This window comes from Enhydra lutris, unplaced genomic scaffold (assembly GCF_002288905.1).
Source record: "Enhydra lutris kenyoni isolate GAN:26980312 unplaced genomic scaffold, ASM228890v2 scaffoldscaffold39, whole genome shotgun sequence".
Lineage (NCBI taxonomy): Eukaryota > Metazoa > Chordata > Mammalia > Carnivora > Mustelidae > Enhydra > Enhydra lutris.
The window spans coordinates 21,565,116-21,574,750 of record NW_019154123.1 but is presented as its reverse complement, the minus strand read 5'-3'; the positions used below and the strand labels follow the sequence as shown (position 1 = coordinate 21,574,750).

Below are 9,635 nucleotides of genomic sequence, written 5' to 3'. Positions count from 1 at the left end.
ATTCTGACACATGCTACAATACAGATAAATACTTGAGGACATTATGCTAAGTGAAATAAGCCAGTCACCAAAGACAAATACTGTATGATTTTACTTATATGGGGTATCTAGAATAGTCAAACTCATAAACAGGGGCCAGGGAGAAGAGGAATTGGGGATTTGTTGTTTAAATGGTATAGGCTTTTCATTTGGCAAGATGAAAAAGTTCTGGATATTGGTTACACAACAATGTGAATATACTTAATACTATTACTGAACTGTACACTTAAAAATGATTAGAGTGCTAAATTTTATGTTGTGTGTAATTAACCTCAATTTTGTTTAAGAGAACTGAGGTTATTTCTAGTTCATATGTCACCTGTCAATAACATAATCCTGAAAAAACTGTAAAAAATGGCACACAGCCAAGAACCAGTTTCAGGGGCTCTTTGAACACCTTCAGATAGATCTTATCCAGTTTCGATCCCTATATGAATATATTTTAGTTTCTGTATAACTACTGTCAGGATGGGTTGTATCATTTCCAGGCTGAAAATCTACAGCCCTTATAGTCACTAAAAAGATGCTTGAGGGGCACCTGGGTGGCTCAGTCAGTTAAGCGTCTGCCTTCAGCTTAGGTCATGATCCTGGGGTCCTGGGATCGACCCTCACATGGTACTCCCCACTCAGCATGGAGTCAGTTTCTTCCTCTCCCTCTGCCCCTTCCCCCTACTTGTGCTCTCTCACTCTCTCTCAAGTAAATAAAATCTTTTATTTAAAAACAAAGCTGCTTGATACTGTGTTTCCAACCTGGAAGATACCAACTTTTATATCAATGACCAAGGCAAATACTTTATGGAAATCATTATAAAAGAACACTGTAAGACATTGCCCTTTACTCCAAAACTGCCCTGTCTTTACCCACACAATCTCCTAGAACAATTAACAGCACCAATGGCATCCTTAAATTAAAATGAGCAAAACTTTAAGAAACTCTTACACTCCCTTGGCCAAATATACTCCTACTAACCCTTATAAAGCTATACATTTCATTTCCTTAGGGACACACTGGTTATCCCCCTATGAAGGGGTAACTGGAAAGCCAGTGCATTTAGGGATTTTAGCTCCAATACTAGACTCCATGCTATTGTATGTAGACATGGCAAGATTTTGCAGGAGACATATATTATACCCAGTCCAATCACCAACAAGTCCACATTCCAACAATATCTTCCTAAAAAGTCTCTTCATGATCTTTAGTTGGGAGATTTCATCTATTGGAAGAGATGTGGGAAAAAAAGTATTCTTGAACCTCATTGGAAAAGACTTTATCAGATACTATTAACAATAAACACAGCCATGAAACTCCAGGGTGTCAGTCCTTGTGTTCACATTTCACAACCAAAAAACAATTAAGAATTCCATAAAAGGTAAAATCTACTCCAATAAGGAACATAAAATTGAGGATTCTCAGAGATCTTCTAGAGATAGCCAATCATTAGATCCAGACCTCTAAGGACTGACATCAGCAAGAAGGCAGAATAAGAAGTCCCCAGCAATCTTCTCCCCACAGAAACAATGATTTGGCAGGCATTCATGGGCAAAAGTGCCTTTGTGGAAGCGCTGGGACCAGGTTGGAAGCTGTGAAAACTAGTAGAGCCCAAGACAAAGGAAGCCCATTTGAGAAGGCAGGCACCACTGACTATAGCGGTACCAACTGCAGATTCAAAAGCTGCCCCATCCCCTTGTGGACTCAGCTCCAGCTCTAGTTGCCTTCAGTGCTCCCATCAACCCCATCCACCAAGAGACCCAGGAGAGCCATGTCCATCAGTGAACAGGCCCACTGACTATGGACCCAGACCCTAAAATCAGCCTTATGACACAGCTTTAACCTTATCTGACTTCAGTCTAGAGGCTATCCCATCAGTCTGGACCTCGTAGCAGAAGGTCCTTCCTGGTAAAACCAGTCTGTAAAGACTGGAAGAGGTTTCTGCTTCTTCAAATGTATAGATACCAATGCAAGGCTAAAAGTATAAAGAATCGGGCAAACATGACCACCAAAAGGAAACTAATGAAGTTCTAGTAACTAACACTGAAGAAATGGAGATCTATGAACTACTTCACAAAGAATTAAAAATAATCATCTTAGGGGTCCCTAGGTGGCTCAGTCCATTAAGCATCTGACTCTTGATTTCAGTCCAGGTCATGATCTCGGGGTTCTGGGATCGAGCCCCATATCAGACTCCATGCTGGGAGAGGAGTTTGCTTGAGGATTTCTCTTCCTCTCCTTCTGCCCCTCCCCATGCTCAAGCTCTCTCTCTCTATCTATCTATCTATCTCTATCTCTCTCTCTCTAAAATACACAAATAAATCTTTTTTTAAAAATAATCATGTTAAAGAACTCAATCAGGTACAAGAGAACATAGGTAGATAACTAAATGAAATCAGGAAAACAATACATGAACAAAATGAGAAGGTTTAATAAAGAATAGAAACCATTAAAAAAATAAAAATTCTGGACCTAAAGAATGCAATTACTGAACTGAAAAATTCAATAGAGAGCTTAGCAGTGACTCTATCATGCAGAAGAAAGAATCAACAAACTCCAAAAGAGGTTATGTGAAATTATCCAGTTAGAGGAACAAAAAGAGAAAAGAATAGAAAAGAGTGAAGAAAGCATATAGGACTTAACTGAAATCATCAAAAGAAATGATACACATTACGGGAATTCCAGAAAAAGAAGAAAGGGACAGAAAGATTATTTAAAGAAATAACGGCAGAGAATTCCCCAAATTGGTGGGGGGTTGACATCTTGATTCATGAAGCCTGAAAATTCCCAAAGAGGTCTACAATGAGACACATTATAAATAAATTATCAAAAGACAAAAAGAGAATTTTGAAAGCAATTTGCCATGCACAAAGTAGCCTATCAGTGGTTTTCTCAGCAGAAATCTTGCAGGCCAGGAAAGAATTTATTCAAAGTACTTAAAGAAAAAACTGCCAACCAAGATACTCTACTAGACAAAATTGTCTTTTAAAAATCAAAGATAGAAAAGATTTTCCCAAATGAAAACTGAAGGAGTTCATCAACACTAGACCTGCCTTACAAGAAGCAAGGAAGTTTTTCAAGTTGAAATGAAAAGATAGTAAACAACAACATAAAAAGTTATGAAAGTATGAATTTTACTGCTAAAAGTAACTATAAGGACAAACAGAATATTGTAATACTGTAATGGTTGTGCATAAATCACTTTAACAGTAGTATATAAATTAGAAAACAAAAACAGTAAGGATAACTATAACCACAGAAATTTGTTACTAGAAACACAATATACAGAAAAGTAAAATCTGTCATCAATTAAATAAAGTAGGGTGGGGGAAGTAAAGTATAGAGTTTCTGCAGCAGTTGCAGTTAAGTTGTCATCAGCTTTAAAAAGATTGCTATAACTACACAATGTTCAATATAAACCCCACGGTAACCACACACCCAAAAAAAAAAAAAGAGAGAGAGAGAAAGAGAAAAGAAAACACACCACTATTTTTGAAAATCAAATTACAAAGACAACAATGGGAGAGAAGAACAAGAGAACCACAAAAAAGAGGAAACAGTTAACAAAATGTCAATAGTAAGTCTTTACCGATCAATAATTACTTTTAATATAAATGGACTAAAATTCCAATCAAAAGACATACTGAATTGATAAGAGGACAAGACCCAATTATATGCTGTCTATAAGAGAAGCACTTTAGATTTAAGGAAACACAAAGTTTGAAAGTGAAGGGATAAGAAAGGTAAACCATGCAAATTGTTACCAAAAAACAGCATACCAAAACTTAAGGGATGCAGTAAAAGCAGGACTAAGAAGGAAGTTTACAGCAATAAACACCTACACTCAAAAAGAAGAAATACCTCAAATAACTTTATATATCAAAGAACTAGAAAAGGAGCAAAGCCCAAAGTTAGGAGAAGGAAGGAAATAATAAAGATTAGAGCAAAAGTAAATCAAACAGAGAGTAGAAAAATAATTGGAAAATCAATAAAACTAAGAGTTTTGTTTGAAAAAAATAAATAAAAACAATAAACCCTTAGCTTGACTAAGGAAAAAAAAAGAGAAAATTCAAATAAATAAAATCATAAATGAAAGAAGACACATTACAATGGATACCTAAGAAATTTAAAAAATTAAAATAGAGATTATACTTTTTAGAGAGCTCTACAGACCCTTATATAAAAACACTGGCTTTGATTCTGAGTGATATTAGAGGCATCTGAGCAGAGGAATGACATGGTCTGACTTACAAGTTAATAGACCCACTCTAGCTTATGTGTGGAAGCTAGTCTAGAAAGAAATAAAGAAAAGATACAAGGATGGGGCACCTGGCTAGCTCAGTCAGTAGAGCATATGACTCATGATCTCAGGTCATGAGTTCCAGCCCCACATTGCGTACAGAGATAATTTTTTAAAAAAAGGCAAGGAGACCAGTTGGAGGCTTCTACAGTAATTCACTAAAGGGATAAATGTGGCAGCAGAGGGTTAGCGAGGGGAGTGGAAAGAAGGGTTATGGTCCAGGATATCCAGGTAAAATGGACAAAGACTCCCAAGGATAATTCCAAGTTTTTGGCTTGAGCAATAGGAAGGAATTGCCAATTACTGTGATACAGAACATTTAAAAGATCATGTTTGGGGCATCTGGGTGGTTCAGTCAGTTAAGTGTCTGTCTTTGGCCCAGGTCATGATCCCAGGGTCCTGGGATCGAGCCCCATATGGGGCTCCCTGCTCAGTGGGCTGTCTGCTTCTCCCTCTGCTGATCCCTCTGCTCATGCTCTCTATCTCAAATCAATCAACCAATCAATCAATCAATAAAATCTTTAAAAGATCGGGTTTTGGAAAATATGAAGAGTTCAAGTTTAGACCTAAAGTTTGGACTGCCTATCATTAGATTGACATACATAAAATTTAGCAAAAGACAACCATCTTGACCTACAAAAATGAAAATTGCATATGGTTCAACTTAATAGATATGCAGGAGAAAATGGTAACAAATGCAGTTGCATTTGGTATAAAAGGAACAGAAAGGAGACTCATGTTTGGGGGTCACCAACATATAGCTGGCACTTAAAAGAAGGCAATGAAGGTCGACCAAAAAAACATAAGGCCAAAAAGGGGTCCTCGGATATTTCAACCTTCACAAGGAGGAGCAAACAGCTGGAAACTGAGAAGCCAGAGACAGACTGGGACACTGTGAAGTCTTGGATGCCAAAGGAGAAAATGTTTAAAGAGAACAGTGATGGTGTAGTGTTGTTCGCAACTCAAGATGAGAACTGAGAATTAACCACTGGATTTCATAATATGGGAACCACTGATGACCTTAATGAGAGCATTTTTAGATGCCTGGCATGGAGAGACGTCTGACTAGAGTGGGTTCAAGATCAAGTGGAAGAAGGAAAATTAGAGAATGCAAGCACAGTTCACTGATTTGAGAGTTTCTGTGTATGAGGAAAGAGAAAATTGATATAGAAATTGGAGGAAAGGGGCACCTGGGTGGCTCAGTTGGTTAAGCATCAGGCTCTTGATTTCAGCTTAGCTCATGATCTCAGGGTTGTGAGATTGAGCCCACACTGGGTTCCATGCTCAGTGGGGAGTCTGCTTGAGATTCTCTCCCTCTCCCTCTGCTCCTTTCCCCCTCAAATAAATAAATAAATCTTTTTAAAAAAGAAACTGGAGGAGAAAGTCATGTCAACAGAGTTTTTATTGAAGATGGAAGACTTTACCTCTCAATTATATATTGAAGATATTGAATTGGTAAAGGTAGTAAAATTTGATGGTCCTTGACATAGAGGAGGGGATTGCTAGAGTGATGTTCTTGAGGAGGCAAAATGAGATGAGATGAACTGTACAAATGGAGAAAGAGGACTGTTAAAGCACAGACATATCTTCTGTGGAAGAGGACAAAAGGTAAAACATACAATCCCAGTGGAGCTTAATTAGATGTGATTATGGGAAATTTTAAAAATATTTTTGATTGCTCCTTTGTGTCAGCGAAAAAGAAAAAGGTGACCATCTAGTAGAAAAAATAAGAGATGAGGTATCAGAGTTTTGCAGAGAGAAGAAAGCATGCAATATTCATCTACAAGAGTGAAAAAATGAATGAAATAGAACAACATAGTAAAATCACTGGGCAGCAATTAGTAGCCTACTTGAGGTCGCTGATCAAGAATTTAAAGTAAGACTAGTCAGTGGGGTTAAGTGTTTTTTTCCAGCCCCACTCAGCCACACAAATGTAGCCTCAGATTAACAAATATATTAACCAGCAAAGCAGGAAGCAGGAAAGGGAGATGAAGATATAAATTTGACAACGATTATAATGACTGTCCATGGAATTTAAATTCCAGGTAAAGAGGGAAGTGGGGACGAGATGGTGTCAGTTTCAGTGAAAAGGTGGTAGGATCAATGGATTTTTCCAAAAGGGAAGAAGGACTGATAGAATTTGGATATTTAAAGGACTAAGCTAGAAAGTTAGGAGGTGGTGCTCTGAGAAAACAATGTTTGAAATTGGATTATGGAGGGGCCACAATTTGGAGTAACTGGCAAAGTCAAGAGTATGAGTCAATGAGGAAAGAGGACAAAATTATTGAACATTAAGAGAAGTCAGAGGCTAAGATTTGAGAGGGGGATCCATAAGCATATTAAAATCACCACAAATTACACCAGAGGTAGAATGAGTGAGAATTATAGTGAATCAAGGCTAAAGTCTTCAAAGACGATGACAGAGACATTTGCTACACGTACATTTGATAAATGATTGGTATAAAGTATGTCTGAAACCCAAGTTTTTTAAACAATATTTTGATTATTTACAGATTGTGGTAATATTATGAAGGCCATAAAGAAAGTGATGAGAGACAGTGAACAGAGAAAGCCATTTCAAATAAAGTGATCAGCAATGGCCTTTTTAAGAAGGTGCTATCCAGTTGGTCTTTAATGAGGAAGGTACCAGCACTGCATAAAATTGAAAGAAGTGTTGAAACTCATTAAAAAAAAAAAAAAGGCAGGAACATTTCAAAGAAGAAGAAATAAGAACGACCAATAAGAAAAAAAGGGGGGGAAAGAAGAATGGCCAATAAGCATATGAAAAACGATCCGCCTTGACTGGCTATCAGAAATGCAGAATGAAAACACAATGAGAGCATTTTACTACACCAGGTTTAAGAGTCTTGCAGTAAGAAATATTTGCAAGGATGTAGTGAAATAGAAACATACTCTGCTTGTAGAAGTGTAAACTATGAAAAGCATTTTGGGGGAAAAAATAGGAGGAAGCATTACTTGCTAATTTGAAAAGACACACAGTAACAATTAGTTATCCACTCCTAGGTATATACAATAAACATATGAGTAAAGAGTCCATGATCTAAAACCAGATTAGTCTACATTTGATTCCCACATTTAACTCGAACTAGGTATCTAATTTTGGATAACTCAGCTTACCACACCCAGTGTCAGCTGTTGTGAAGACTGAGAAGATCATTTGTTTTAAGTAGGGCAGGAGGAAACTTTTGTAGGTGATAGATACCTTTACGGCATTAATTGAGGTGACAGTTTCATCGATTTTCACGTTTTCCAAATTCAACCATATACATTAAATAAATATACACGGATTTCTGTATATCAATCATACTTCAATAAAGTGTTGATTTTTTTTTTTTTTTTAGAAAAAAATCACTTTTTTAGGGTGGGAGGTTGGGGGAACCAGGTGGTGGGTATTAGAGAGGGCACGGATTGCATGGAGCACTGGGTGTGGTGCAAAAACAATGAATACTGTTACGCTGAAAAGAAATAAAAATTAAAAAAAAAAGAAAAAGATCACTTTTTTAAACAGTAAATGGTGGACGTGTCCTAATAATTCCTCAAGAAAACAATTTAATTATATAGTTTAAATTTCTATTGGGGCGCCTGGGTGGCTCAGTGGGTTGAGGCCTCTGCCTTCAGCTCAGGTCATGATCCCGGGATCCTGGGATCCAGCCCCGCATCGGGCTCCCTGCTCGGCGGGGAGACTGCTTTCTCCTCTCTCTCTGCCTGCCTCTCTGCCTACTTGTGATCTCTGTCTGTCAAATAAATAAATAAAATCTTTTTAAAAAAAATTTTTTCTATTGATATTATTAATAATTTTATAAAAACCTTAACCCTCAGGAAGAAAGTTCCACAAATATTTTACTTTAGTATTAAAACAGAAGTTTTCCTGAAGAGAAGTCAGTATTTTCCATTTACTCCTGAAATGATAGACCCAGTCCTAAAGAAATTTTACGGAGCATTTGGGTAAGTCCATTTTATGAGAGGTGAAGGGGGTATGGCGGGAGAGAGGACGGGTGTGATCTATTTGAGTGGTCTTTTCTCTAGAATGGATGAAATCTCAGGAAAACATTTGTCCTAAAGGTGAACAAGGTTTTAAGTTCTATTGCTGTTATCTTTTCTTTTCTTTTCTTTTTTTTCTAAGAATGAGTTACACACGTGTTCTGCCTCCTAGAAGCCCACAGAAGTATTTCCTTAACCACAGCCTCAGCTCTAGGGCTGCACAGATACCCGCTCTCTACGGGGCGGAGCCTCGGAAGGGGCGGAGCCTAGCGTGACATTTTGCGACTTCGGTTCCGCCGGCGTCCCTTGAAATACCCGCGCAGATCCCTCCGTGTGAGGAACCTGGGATTCGAAGGCCCCAGGCCGAGCCCTGCGCCCGTGCTCCGCCACCAGAACCCCAGGACTCCGGCCTCAGGAGGCGCCCCCAGAACTCCAGGCCGCGCTCCGCCGCCCCCGGCCGCCTCACCTGTCGTCGTCGAGACCTGTCACAGCGTGCAGGACCCGGTCCCTCACACCCGCCGCCAGGCCCCCGAGAGCGCCGCCCGCAGCGCTGTCCCGGTGATGGGCAGCTGGCCTCGCAGCCCCAGCGCCTACCCCGAGCCCTGCTGGGGACCGCCGCCAGGTGGACCCCGCCCTGCCAAGCGCCGCCGAACCCAGGAGCCCGCGGGCCTGGAGGAGCCCCTGGCCGCGGACACACTCACCTCCGTGGTGGTCCTGGCCACCGGCTGTGCCCTGCAGCTGCTCCTGGACGACGTCGACCTGGTGCTCGAGCCCGAGCCGACGTCGGCCCTGCAAGTGACTGTCGGAGAGCTCACCCTCGTGCTGGTCCCCGAGGCTCTCCTGCGCTCCGGAGGGCAGGGCCACTCGCCTGCCAGCCTGGAACGGGGCGCGTTCCCGAGCGCACCCGAGCACGACGTCGCCGTCGAGCGGGGCCTCTTCTGCGTTTCTGCCCCAGAGATGGCCGCCCAAGAAGAGGCCTACGAGGAAGACGCCGACCTCGAGTTCCTGCCGCCTCGGATGGACCCTGCAGCGGGCTCCGTCCCTGGGCTCCGCCCCTGCGCTGCAAGGGTGGCCAGCCCCCACCCGCAGGGCCCCACACCGGGTGCCTGGCCTTGGGCCCCCACCCCTAGTCCAAAGAGACGCTCTCCTCTCCGCTACTTCAACCTGGACGCCCACCTTCTGGAGCCCTTCCCCAACTCGCCACTCCAACCTCTACCTCCCTCTCCGAGCCCAGGCCCCCACGCGCGCCCCCAGCGCCTTCCGGGTCCCTCTCGCAAGGCCCGGAGGCGCCTATTCCAGGAATGA

At 41.2% G+C, this 9,635-nt stretch overlaps 1 protein-coding gene across 1 annotated transcript; it reads left to right on the top strand.

The window, feature by feature from the left end:
- Window positions 1-8,891: 8,891 nt before the first annotated feature.
- On the top strand, window positions 8,892-9,635 carry LOC111155188 (proline-rich protein 23B-like). Its single transcript, XM_022515288.1, has one exon. It carries the CDS (start codon window positions 8,892-8,894, stop codon window positions 9,633-9,635), a length of 744 nt encoding a protein of 247 aa, XP_022370996.1.